Source organism: Pan troglodytes, chromosome 17, assembly GCF_028858775.2.
Source record: "Pan troglodytes isolate AG18354 chromosome 17, NHGRI_mPanTro3-v2.0_pri, whole genome shotgun sequence".
In the NCBI taxonomy this organism is placed as follows: Eukaryota; Metazoa; Chordata; class Mammalia; order Primates; family Hominidae; genus Pan; species Pan troglodytes.
Window position 1 is genome coordinate 75,887,763 of NC_072415.2, and position 14,586 is coordinate 75,902,348.

A 14,586-nucleotide genomic window follows, 5' to 3' on the forward strand; every position below is an offset into this window, starting at 1 on the left:
TCTACAAAAAATACAAAAATTAGCTTGGCACAGTGGCCCATGTGTGTAGACCTTGCTCCTTGGGAGGCTGAGATGGGAGGATCACTTGAGCCTGAGAGGTCGAGGCTGTAGTGAGCCATAGTTGCACCACTGTACTCCAGCCTGGGCTACAGAGTAGACTTTGTTTAAATAAATAAATAAATATATCTACAAGGGGAAGCTGCAGAGTGTATAATTTAGAAATGGTAAATATTTGAATGATAGAAACTTTTGTTGCCCATGTTTTTTCAAAACAGATAGAGTCCTAGGTTATAACTAGATCCCTAAATTATTTGTAGTTTTCTATGAGGCAAATACTGGTTGGAGACATTTAGCATATTAAATAAATTCTCAACTTTAATTTTTTTTATTCTAACGCTAGGATCTTTGAGACTATTGATAATAGAAGCAAGTGTTTTAGTCATTGACTTTAGCCCTGTGGGGAATTACATGAATTCATTTAGACCGATGTCTGTCAAGTTCAAGGCCTTTTTGCTTTTAAGAATCTAGACATTTATCTTTTCATGAATATTCAAACATTATCTCAGTTATTAACTTAGAGATTTGACAAAGAGAGCAATTCAGGTTTTAATATTGGCTTAATTGATGCATGAATGTATGGGTTATAATCTCATTAAGTTATAATCCTCTTATCAAACATTAATATCAGTTTTCCTATTGCCATTAGATATGACTTACATAGAAGTGTATTTTATATATGTATATTGGTTCATACATATACGTATGTATGTAGTATATGTGTACACGTATATATATATACACACATATATACACACACACACATAGATACACACATAACCCTGTTCTAAGTAAGCATATTCCACCCTGTATCTCACGGTAAATGCAGCTATGAAACCTGGATAGAGTGGAGCCATCAGGCCTCTGAAAAGTAAATATTAGCAGGTAGTTTAGTGAAGATGAGTATACAGAGTATCTCCAAACCTGTGATGAGTTTACCATTATTTTCTCTCTACTGTCCCCTGTCCTGGAGTAATAATTAGAAAAACATTAGTGGAATAAATCCAAAGCAAGGTGAAGAAATAAAACAATAAAGATAAGAACATAAATCAATGCATTTCAAAACAAATTATACAGAAATCAATAGAAGTAAAAGCTTGTTTTTTTGAAGAGACCTAAATATTGATAAACGTCTACCAACACTGACAAAGGAAAAAAAAAGCAGAAAAAATGATAAATATTAAGAACAAAAGAGGAGATGTTACACACCCCGCAAACATAAAAAGCAGAATAAGAAAACACTATAAACAAATCTACTGACATAAGTTTTATAATTTCAATGAAATTTGGCAATTTAGAATAAACGGATCAATTTTTCAAAAAGTGTAAACTCTCAAAACTCACTCAATATGAAATAGATAACCTAAATAATCCCATAACTATTAAATTATAATTTTAGTTAAAAACTTTCTGAAAATGGAAATATCCAAGCCCAGATAGCTTCACTGACAAATTTTTACCAAACGCTTAAAGAAGAATTACCAAGTGTACACAGTATTGTTCAGGAAATATGAGAAGAGGGAATGCATCCCAACTTTTTTGCAAGTACAGCCTTATTCTTACTACCAAAACCAGGTAGACACAGCAAGTAAAGAAAACTTTGATCAAGACTTTCATGCAAATATTTTCCACAGAACATTTAGATAACTCAGTCAAGCAATATATAAAAGAATAATTCACCATGATAAAGTAGGGTTTATCCCAGAAGCATACGATTGGTTTAATATTTAAAAGTTCATCAATATAATTCATCATATTAAGAAATTAAAGAAGAAAAAACACACTGTCAGATCAATTGAAAAAAAAAATGGGGGAAGCTGGCTCTCCCGCCATAAGGACACTCAGGCAGTGTTGTGGAGAGGAGTCCATTTGGCAGCACCAACTCACCATCCATGCTATGCACATGCCATCAATGTGAATAAGACACTTCGAAACTGGATCTTCCAATCCCAGTCAAATCATCAAATGACTGTAGACCCAGCCAACGTTTGACTACAACCTCCTGTGAGATTAAGAGCTAAAACTGCCCTACAAACACACTTTCAAATTCCTGACACAAACAAAATAAGATATATTATTATTATGGTTTGATGTCACTAAATTTGATGTATTACAAGGTAATATCCATATACACAGGAGTAATAATAATGAGGGCTCATAGTACATAAATTGGTAAGAGATGTGAGGAAATAAAGGCAAATTGATTTTAAGAAAATGTTGCTAGCATCAATAAACTGTAGGTCCCTATTAGGATGAAGAATTGCTGGAGTGGGAGGTGGTGGATAGAGAGTAACATGCTTGAAGTAGAGTTTCCCACAGTAATGCATATATTAGAGCTGACAAGTCAAGGGTATATTCATAAGAATACATGATGCCTGGAGTAAAGGAGCAAATCAAGAAGATGAAGAACATGAAAGGCCTTTATGTTTAATGGGTCATGAGGGTAGCTGAAGCAGTTGCTAATTATCATGCCTAAAGTGGGTGTGTGTTTTTTTCCTGTTTGTTCTTTCGTTCATTTGTTCCTTTAATTGTTTGTTTTTAAATGAGAGCCATCTCACCCAACCAGAAAGACTGCGAGGAGAACCTGAAGGTTATCATCATGAGGGGAGGGTAAATTTTGTGTATAAAACAAATAATAGCATGGACTAAAAATACAAGTGGAGCAGTAATTTTTCACTGCTGAAAAAATGTTTGGATTACAGATATTTCAAGAAAAGCCTTTTACATGCAAAAATAGCCATGCAATCTCAGGGGTTCCACTTTGAAACATGTCTTTAGAATCCTGGTCAAGACCACTGATTAAGATTTAAAAAAAAAAAGAAAGAGGGTTAATAACAGGTTGGTGCTGTCAGAACAAAAGATGTTACTAAGTATATGCAAATGGGCAAGATGTTTACATGTTTCATTTTAGAAGGGTCCATAATCGTGACCAGGGTTACCAAATATATTGTAAATGGTTTACAGGAGTCATAATAATAATAATGAATTTAGCCAGTGATGGTGGCTCACGCCTATAATCCCAGCATATTAGGAGTCTGAGATGGAACGGTCACTTGAGCCCAGGAATTCAAGACCAGCATGAGGAATATAGCAAGACCCTGCATCTATAATAATAATAATAATAATAATAATAATATAGCCAAATATGGTGGTGCATGCCTCTAGTCCTAGCTACTCAGGAGGCTGAGGTGTGAGAATCCCTTAAGCCCAGGAGTTTGAGGTTACAGTGATCCACTCCACCCCAGCCTGGGTGACAGCAAGACCCTGTATCAAAAATAAATAAATAATAATAGTAATAAGAATGAACTTGAAGTTCTAATGACATATTCAAAGCCATTGTGAAGATTACTGTGGTGTTCATTTAGTACTGTCTGACAGAAAAGCAAACATATTAGTGAGACACAGGTTATAAACCATCTAATATGTGGGGAGAGTTTTAAACCAGGCATGCATTTATGTGATTAATATGACAGATCAGAGAGTCAGTAGGATTTAGTAATGAGCTACACAAATAATGAAATAGTTTCAGCAAATTATAATCAAACGTACATGTTGAAGGCTTTTCTTTTCTTCAATGTTCAATTAGGTACTCAATTGACAGAAACACAGACTTGGAGAGATACTTCAATATTGATGCCAACAGTGGGGTCATCACAACTGCCAAGTCTTTGGATCGAGAGACAAATGCTATTCACAATATCACAGTCCTTGCAATGGAGAGCCGTAAGTTGTGAGGCTTAAAACTAAATTAAGATGGAGGACAGTGAGTGGAGAATCGATTGTCATGAGGTTGTAAATTCAAGTTAATTAAAGTAGTTCCTTCTTTGAATTGTACAAAAACTTGAGAATACCAAATTTCTAAGCTGTGAAATATACTTATCTTCACTGTCTTTATATGATAATATTTACAAAATTTATGAAAACCAAGGAGTAAAAAACAATGGGCCTATATTACTTTCACAGGATTTCTTGTTTTCTGATCATAATTCATATATTGTGTTTATGCTGTTATGGAGTTAGTGAAATAACTTACAATAATTAGTAAATTGATCTATAACAAAGACATCTGGATTTGAATATTCTGATACTGAACTAAGTTTAGTCCCTCATAAAAGATAAAATAATAAATAAAATAAAATAAAAACTATTGAAAAATGAATGCATATTTGCATGCATATATGTATATGATATATTGTGTATTTTAATGTGTATGCATTTATAATACATGTGTTGATAATACAAATGTCTAGTCATGCAAATATGAGCTCTAACATCAAAGAACATTGAAATTCATGGTTTACCATTTATTCTTCTTTCAACAATTTTCTCATCAGGGACTAAAATCTACAAGTACACATGTAGACCATAAATATACATTTATATATATGCATGTATATCCAAATACACACACATATAATCATGTATATGTATATATTTGGGTATACATAAGTATGTATACATACACATATACGTATATACATATATGTATGTGTATATATATATACACACATACAAATACATATGAATGTGTGTGTGTATTTGGATCATATTTTCATATTTTCTATAGTTCCTTTTAAGTAATACAGCATTATGATTCTAGATTTCATTCTCAGCTTCGTCATTTTATTAGAATTGTGCTTTAGAGGGGCAAAGAGTAAATGATAAGACACTGTCTTATTTATTAGAGAATCCATCTCAAGTAGGAAGAGGCTATGTGGCCATCACTATACTTGACATCAATGATAACGCCCCTGAATTTGCCATGGACTATGAGACCACCGTCTGTGAAAATGCCCAGCCGGGGCAGGTAAGAGTCTTCAGAACACTTTGCTTCTAATTTGTGGTTTCTTAAAAAATATCCAGCAGCAGTTGCCTTTGAAATTCTTCCAGCTTTAAGATAAAATATAATCAGCTTGTTTCAGCAAAACTAACACTTTGATGTGTAGCATGAACTAATATTAAAGGAACCTTCAAATTCCAGTTTAATTGGGGTGATGAAAATTCCTCAGGAAGGAAAGGTAAACATTGTAAAAGCTCTGTTAAATGGCTAAGAACTTAGACTCCTTTCGGAGAAAGACAGCATAGTACGCTGATTGGGCTGTTTCCTACCTTACCCAACCTGGTTTAAGTGTCTTACAATTCTAAGAATTAAGTGCAGTTCAATCTCAGTTTGGTTTGTTCATCTATTGTTCAGTGTCTTGTGATGTTTCCTGGGATGTCTAATCAATTGGAACAGCTTATTTCTGAAGTTCACAAAAGTGAATTCAAACATGAACTAAGAAAAGGACATGATTTGTTTTTCAGAGCCCTTTTTTAGATTGGGTTCATAATAATACATCGGATCCTTTCTCCCTAGCTCATTCAGGGAGATGGTATTTATTATAAAGTGTAAAATTGCTTTGTCCTGCCACAGAAGACTAAGCATAGCACACCAATGTGCTTTCATCTTTTACTTTCTCTTTTCCTAGGTTATCCAGAAAATCAGTGCTGTGGATAAAGATGAGCCATCCAATGGACACCAGTTTTACTTCAGCTTAACAACGGATGCAACAAATAACCACAACTTTTCACTGAAAGATAACAAAGGTAATGTATTAATATTGTTACCGATAGAGGCAGCAGGTACAGATACTCTAAGCAAGTATTTTTCTCCCCAGGAATGCTGATTATGGATTTTTTTTAAAGCAAGGACAATAATTAAAGGGCAATGAGCACCTCAAGTAATTTTTATCTATGGATTTACTGTCATGAAGGAAAAGCTGCTATTTAAATTATCTTAGGCCTAAAGCCAAATAGGAGGGAAAGTTAGATTTTTCTTATTCTTTTCTTATAAGCACTCGTTTTCTTATTTGTATACCAAGTTCATTATCCAAATAATCTAATAAGTTGATGGTCAACTAAATACCCTAATAAGTACTATGCTCATAGATGCAACTTGAGACATAAGAAAAAGAACTGGACATTACACATTTTAATCTAAATCAACTTTGACTTAATGTTTTCGATAATACCCCTTACTCTTTTATTTTTACATAAATGCAAATGTAATTCATGCAAATAATAATAAAATAATGACATATTTATGATGCTAAGAAATATAATGTTAAAAATAACAAAACTCCCTCTCGTGTCAAATTGTATTTCTCTGCTTCAAAGGTAAACACTCTTAGCAGTTTCCTAAATATCATTATAGTAAAAAAAACTTACAAATACCTACAAGTAGATTTTAGTTTTGCTTAATAATATATATTGACAGTTATAAGAACTTAAAGCACGAGAACCTGCTATCATTGTCTAATTTTGAATTATATATTCCAATGAGTTTTTATTCAAGATATTTATTTTAGTGGAAGGAGAGCATTTGAAACTGATGTAGAGGGTGAATAGTACCCCCCAACAACATGGAAAATATCTATTTTTAAAAATTTATGTTGTTTATGTAAATCTGGTTTTAGGAAAAAAGTACAGAATTGGATTTGCTAGTCATTACTGGCTTGTTTAAAACAGACTTACTACCAAAAGGTGGATAAGAAGTTTTGCATGAAGCCATCACCTTATTTAGTGCAACCTAGGCCTCAAAAAATTTCAATCTCAAAAAAATTCAATCTGAAAATGATAATTTTTCCTGATCTTATTTCCTACTCAATGAGAATACTATTGTGTCCCTTTAGTAATATAGAAGGTAGAGCATTCTCTACATGGGTAACTCCAGACTCACTGACTTAATCATAGTTAAGAAGGATAATTCTCAGCATTTAGGTTCATCTGGTACAAGTGCAGAGAAGGGAATTTATGAACTTCACAAGGAGAATGTGAATATATCCCCCATGTGTCATCATCCAATACCACCATGATTGCTGTACAGCACGTGCACTAAAATGTCTGCGTTTATAGGACATCCACATTGCCACACAATTGAAAAATTGTCTACCTTAAGCCCAGAGCTCCCTTGACTGTACCTTGAAGGAAAACATATGACTACAGAGAAAGTCAGTTCTTAAGAAGTCTTCCATATGATCACTTTTCTGAATATAGAGTCATATTCTCACTTTTTGGGCATTTCAGCTTGTGTTCCTCAATTCACCGTGTGTGTGTGTGTGTGTGTGTGTGTGTGTGTGTGTGTGTGTGTGTGTCATTTTGGTATCAGTCATGTTAGATTACAAATCAACAACTTTCTAAAACTTTTTGTATCAAGTCATAAATGCCTCTGACATCTGAGTTGGTAGGAGGCAGAGGCATAGGCCTGCGTGCTATTGTGAAATGTACAGGAACTTACTCAAAACAGTATCCTTCAACAACTCCAGCTTAATTTTTTAGTGAGTACCTTCTCAAATTCATACATTGTAAAATAAAAGATTTTTTTACATAAAAATCTACCAGATGGAATCTGAAAATCAAACCGTTTTATTACTGTCTCTTCTATAATTGCATGTAATACATTTTCTGCAGTCTAATATGAGCTTGCTGTTTTGTGCTGTTTGAGAAAGATTTCATCTTGCTGTTTCACTAGAGTACCGTTAATTTTTTCATGCTATCATTGAATAAATCTTTTTGACAGTTTGGAAGAGAGAAAAATAGATAAAAGCACACTGCATGAAACTCTGATCCTGATTTTTCTTCTTTTCCTTTATATTTTTATTAACAGCTATTAATTTAAAAAATCTCATAAATACTCTTATTATTTAATTAAGACAAGTTAGTTGGAAAACTGCTAACACACACAAAACATATTTTTGATATATAAATCACACATTATATAGACTTATTGATCACTTGTTTAAAGTTCATAATTACTGTAATTGCTTAGATGAATTCAAATATTAAATATAAGGTAAACATAAATAGCCTGTTTTATCACTGACAAAATGTTTATACACATAGAGTAGCTATAAATACCTATATATAATTTTCAAAATTTTACGATAAAATTCTTCTGAATATCCCTGTATATTCAATTTAAATAAAGCTAAAGTAGCTGATTTTACCCTTTTTAAATATTGGTCTTGAAACTTGTCTAAGAAAGGATAGACTGAAAATTTTATCTGTGCTATATGATGATACTGCAAAATATTTAACCTGTTAATATGTACCATCCTTTCTATAAGTTTATGGTGTCAAATTTAAGATAAGTAAAAGGTGTAGTTTTTATAAAGTTGCAATTAATGTAATAAGTGATGCATAAATATTTTCATATTTTGTTTTACTTTATAACTATTTCTTTTGTTATACTGCATAGAATAACATAAATGTCTTATAATGTATTAAACTGGAAATGTCCCTCTGTCCTAGAGAATTGAAAGAAAATTGTTGAAATAAATCTGCAACTCCAGAGATTTCCCTAATTAAGGCATCAAAGTAAATAGAGTGACTTAAATAAAGTTTGGGAAGACTGATTCCATCAGAAATCTGGTGTTATACATTTGCTTTCGTTATCCTAGACAACACAGCCTCAATACTGACCAGGAGAAACGGCTTCCGGAGACAGGAACAATCAGTTTACTATCTGCCAATTTTCATTGTGGACAGTGGATCTCCCTCACTTAGCAGCACCAACACCCTCACCATCCGCGTGTGTGACTGTGATGCTGACGGCGTAGCCCAGACCTGCAATGCAGAGGCCTATGTCCTACCTGCTGGCCTCAGTACAGGAGCCCTGATAGCCATACTCGCCTGTGTCTTGACATTATTGGGTAGGTACTGTTTCCAGGGCTTGCTCTGAAAGAGCTGTCACAATAACCACATGTCACGACTTGCCTATTATCTTCTCCATTTGGTGAACATATGCAGATATTCTACTGGATGGTGTTTGTTTTGTTTTGTTTTTCTTTGAGACGGAGTCTCACTCTGTTGCCCAGGCTGGAGTGCAGTAGAATGATCTGGGCTCACTGCAGCCTCTGCCTCCCAGGTTCAAGCAATTCTTCCACCTCAGCCTCCCGAGTAGCTGGGATTACAGGGGTGCACCACCACACCCAGCTAACTTTTGTATCTTTAGTAGAGACTGAGTTTCACCATGTTGGGCAGGCTGGTCTTGAACTCCTGACCTCAGGTAATCCACCCACCTTGGCCTCCCAAAGTGCTGGGATTACAGGAGTGAGCCACAGCTCCTGGCCTGGATGGTGTTTTGCTCACTAAGTAATACAATTGTTGGCCACACTTTCCAGTGGTATATTTGAAGTATAACTCAGACAAAAAGTTGTATCAATTTCATTTTCAAAGCAACAGTGAAGATAAATGGCTTATGCTTTAAATTAATGCTTTTTAGGATTAAAAATAATCTATCTTATCCCAGTTCTTTGCTTTAGAGCACTCTACAGAGGAGATACACTAGACTGGAGAATACATTTTCTATATTGTTTTGACAATATGCTTATTTTAGAAATTATGGCTTTATATTCTACTTTTTAAAGAAATTATTTGATTGCTTTCTTAAATTATTTGCAAATTTGAAATGATTACAATTTCAGCAATGCAAATGTTACATTTTAAAAGTATTAAATACTAACACATTTAATTGTACATCTCCATGATTAGTTTATTACTCGGTTAAATTAGATTTATAACTCATATTTGCAGTAACTCAGATTTTGCAGCATCCTTTTAAAAATTGGGATATGTCCAATGTGGACACTGGGTAATGGGTTTATTCCAAAGCAACATTTTTCTTCACATTGTAACTTGTAACACGAACACAACAAGAACAGAGTAAACATTCAATATACCGTTCCATATGGTGAATGTTCAATAAATTTTAAGTGTTACTGATGGAAAATTATAAGCTAAGACCTAGTTACTAATACATTATAAATGCTGTCGTGAAAATGGAGGTTATTGTCTTAAGTAACTTAAGCTAAACAAGTAAATCTAAAAGAAAATAAACTATATTTTGCATAGAACTTTACACAGATGCAGAAACTTTCAGAATTTCATTAGAAATGGGAAGTAATTACCTGCTTAATCTAATTAGAATATAAGGGATTAAAGTTTGAAAAAGGTAGAACCACTGCAAACAACTTTTTATTGGTCTAGAAGCTTCTAAAACAAACTTGTCCAACCTGTGGCCTGCAAGCTGCAAGCAGCTGAAGATGGCTTTGAATGTGGCCCGACACAAATTCTTAAATGTTCTTAAAACATTATGAAATGTTTTGCGGTTTTTTGTTTGTTTTTTGTTTTGTTTTGTTTTGTTTTTTTTCTCATCAGCTATTGTTAGTCTATTTTATGTGTGGCCTAAGACAAGTATTCTTCTTCCAATGTGGTGCAGGGAAGCCAAAAAATTTAGATTTTGGAATCTAAAACTTAATTAAAAAGATGTAAATTGCATATTTATTTTATAGTAGCAGAATAACCTACATTAGAAGATTTAAAAATTACATTTGTGGGCCGGGAGCAGTGGCTCACGCCTGTAATCCCAGCACTTTGGGAGGCTGAGGCAGGCGGATCATGAGGTCAGGAGATCGAGACCATCCTGGCTAACACGGTGAAACCCTGTCTCTACTAAAAATACAAAAAAAAAAATTAGCCGGGAGTGGTGGCGGGCGCCTGCAGTCCCAGCTACTTGGGAGGCTGAGGCAGGAGAATGGCGTGAACCCAGGAGGCGGAGCTGGCAGTGAGCCGAGATCGTGCCACTGCACTCCAGCCTGGGCGACAGAGCGGGACTCCATCTAAAAAAAAAAAAAAAAAAATCCATTCATGTTTAGAATGTCTTTAGCTTGAAGGCACAGAATGAGAAGGAATAATGAGAGGATAAGTAGATGATGTGTGGAAGACTTTTTAAGTTTGGTCAGTGTATCATAAACAACTTAGATTATGCCGTAAAGGAATAAGATTGTATTCACCAAATTTTAATTATCCTCAATAATGAATTGTTTTTTGATTATTTTAAGGCTGTCTGATGAAGCTTGCTTCACTTTAGTAAACACTTTCAACTTTGACTTTGGGATTTTTTGCGATTTAGGTTGCTTGATGATTCTAATTAAGAATTATCAGCTAATTATTACTGAAAGTAACTGAAATAGAGTTTTATTATATTTCATTCTTAGATATACTGTATATGAGTATACATATACAGTATGTGCATGTATGCTTGTGTGTGTGTCTGTGCATAAAAGTTTGGGGGATTTGTCAAAATTTAAGTATGGCTACTCTTTCTGCTAAATTTGAACATATTGCTTAAGTAGACACCAAATTTGGAATGCCTCTTCCACTTCTAAGGATCAATTTTTTTGTGCCCTATATTTTATTCATTTTTTAAGAGTTACTGCAAGTCTTCAAAACCGTAAGTAAAACAAAGTCTATTGTACTGAAATACAATTTGGAACAAGGGGCTTCTGCCTGCAGCTTCCATTTCTATAGTGACCGCACAATAATCAGTATCATCAAATGCTACCATTTTAGCTCAGAAATGTGGTCTCTTTGTGTCTTATTTCCCAAGTTTTTAAAAGCAGATAATCAGGAATTTTTATACTGTTTTAGTTTTGTCGCCACTATTATAGACTCTGGATTTTCACACAGTAAGTGCTGAAGCCAATGAGATTAAGTATTCACGGGGGGGTGCATGTGGGGCCCACAGCCTGGCATGAAAAAATTGATTTCTAATACACAAATAATTCATTCTTTATGACACCTCAGAAAGTGGTGTGAATCTCGTTTCTAGGCATTAGGTATCAGGATTTGTAACTCAAACCTTTTAAGACTTCTGAACAAATATTACTGGCAAAAAGCAAGGTGAGGAGGTGGAGATGGGGAATAAGAACTTGAAAATCAAGTTCAATTAAGAATGAAACTATAGAAGTACCTGGACTTTAGACTCTTAAAAAAAAAAAAGGTACTTGACTACATGTTAAGTTTATGTTCCAGTGATGTGACTAATTAAAGCTACATGTAACATGACGGATGGGGATGCACTGACATTACCAGAAGTTTAATGCTGGAAGGCATCCCACGTATCGATGCTAACCCAAACCTTACAGAGGGAAAACTTGAGGTGTAGGGTAAGTTCGAGGGTTTGTAGGAGTACATATAACAAGTTAGAGGATATGATGGGGTAAGATTCTAGGTCTCCTTATTCTCAATCACTGATTTTTATTTAAACTGCACAAGAAGTACATCGTGAAAATATAAATATGTTTACGCCTATATATTGCTGAAATAATTCATGTTATCCGAAGTTGTATTTGTCAGTCTTTATCTCTATCTGTATTCTCCTAACTTTGTGGATGAATTGCTTTCTGATTTCTCATTCTTGCTCTCTTTCTAATTTATTTGCACCTGAATTCTTTAAATGAAAAAAAAATCCAAAAATTAGAACATGGGTTTCCTTTATTTACAGTGAGTACAGTTTGAATGAGATAAGCTATTGCTATACTCACATTTCATCATAAAATAATCAATTAGATACCTCAATTATTTTTCATGCAGAAAAATTTCATCAACATATGGCAAGATACTCTGGTATTCTAAATTTTTTTTTTTTTTTTTTTTTTTTTTTAGACAGGGTCTTGCTCTTTCACCCAGGCTGGAGTGCAGTGGCGCAATCTCGACTCACTGCAAGCTCCACCTCCTGGGTTCACGCCATTCTCCTGCCTCAGCCTCCCGAGTAGCTGGGACTACAGGTGCCTGCCACCACGCCCGGCTAATTGTTTGTATTTTTATTAGAGATGGGGTTTCACTGTGTTAGCCAGGATGGTCTCGATCTCCTGACCTCGTGATCCACCCGCCTTGGCTTCTCAAAGTGCTGGGATTACAGGCGTGAGCCACCGTGCCCGGCCTGTATTCTAAATTTTGAATAGAAATTACAACCCATAACTAACATCAATACCAATTTAATTATGCATTTTTATCATAGTTAAATTCACACTTACAGACATACACAATTATTCTTCCACCAGGCTAAAAACACTTTAAAGAAAAAAAATTCTATGAATGACTAAGACATTCGATTATTTATTCAGTAGATTTTTTTAATAAAGGAGAAGAATTTCAACTGTTTTGTTTAAAAATATGGTTTCAATATTAAATATTGTACTCCTATTCTTAAAATATTACAGCTAAATTCTTTCTGTTCCTCGGCATACACAAAAATAAAACCTGTTTCTTGCATAATAAGGCTGCCACTGAATTTACTATATTAAGTTTTGGGTGTTTCTGTACTTGGACTTCCAGGGCCCAGTAATTGAAGTCTTCTAGCGTTCCTTCCAGCTCTTTGCTCTTCTAACACAATTGGGATTAGTTAGACCAGCCCAGCTTCATAAACTCAGATTTAATAAGGTGTTTGTAGAAACTTGCTGTTTACTGCATGGGATTCAGTCTCCTCCAGTACGTCTATGATGGTCAGCTTGACAGTTAGCTGTCATGCATCTTTTCACTTTTCTTCCCTGATCTCCCAAGTACTAAACTATATTTGGCCACCAGTAACTGTGGCTATTCATGATTTTTTCCAACAGAAAAATGCTTTCTTGTTTTTGCAAATGATAGTGAACATCACTGAAGGAAAAATACGTTAAATTGTGGAGAAAAAAAGTGGCAGCACTATGTAAAAAAATGGATCCCCATCATAATCTATAATGATAGAACATAATTGGCATAGCAGCCCTAGAGATAATAATGTGCAGACTACTGTTGGCTAATTTATAGTAGCAGATGTGTTCCTCTTTCAAACAAGCATGAGCATAATAAAAAATGAATTGCATTTCATAAGCTCGTACTATGTGCTAGACATCAGCCTAAGTGCTTTACAAGCATTATCTAATTTAATGCTCATAAGAGATTTCCTAGGCAAGTATTACTATGCCCACATTTTATATAAGAAAACTACAACTTAGAGGAAATACACAAAAAGTTACAGAATGAACAAGTGTCAGAGTCCGGACCCAAACACAGGGAAGCCTGCCTCCTAAATGTTCTTTATAAGATATTTTTCCATATATGTTTCCCCATGTGAAAGACCCCTCTGTTTCTAGGAAATGCTTACAGGTTTGTGGATATTACAGCCTGGGCACTGCCAAATTAGGTGCAGGAGTATCTTTGCTGTGTTTCACATAGTGGTTTTATTATTTATTCGGTTAACTCTGAGTGTCTATTTTATAGTATCTTCCAATTCCTTCCAGTCTTTAGAAAACATGTTTAGAAGAGTGTATGTTAAATTTGAGGTTATATTTCAGTACAATCAAAATCTAATACACAAATTGTCTTTGTGCATAAACCATTCATTGTACTTAGGAAATTTTTTTTCTATATTAACTGAGACTAAGGTGAAATCATTCTCCCTCACATTTAAAGGAAATGAATTTTGTGATACTTGTTTTGGGAAAAGAAAAGATCCATTTTAGTTAAACTTTTCCCTTTCTTGAGACTTGGAAAGAATTAGCCCCTTTAAGCATATATGATCTATTACAGGAGGTCTACCAATGTATGTTCCTTGTTCTATTGGAGAGTTGAAACTACAAATCTCCAGAGAAACATCAATCCTGAGCAATTTTCCTACATTCTTGCCTCTTTTCCTGATTGAATACCCACTTATATGTTTTTCTGAGT

General features: G+C 34.3%; 1 protein-coding gene across 2 annotated transcripts in view; it reads left to right on the forward strand.

The window, feature by feature from the left end:
- CDH7 (cadherin 7) overlaps positions 1-14,586 on the forward strand; it is a 137,228-nt gene that overhangs the window by 101,354 nt on the left and 21,288 nt on the right. For both annotated transcript variants that reach the window (XM_009434118.5, XM_001149161.6), the window contains exons 8-11: positions 3,644-3,780; positions 4,743-4,864; positions 5,526-5,643; positions 8,496-8,747. In XM_009434118.5, the coding sequence (XP_009432393.1) occupies positions 3,644-3,780; positions 4,743-4,864; positions 5,526-5,643; positions 8,496-8,747 (629 nt within the window). The remainder of the gene's footprint in view (positions 1-3,643; positions 3,781-4,742; positions 4,865-5,525; positions 5,644-8,495; positions 8,748-14,586) is intronic.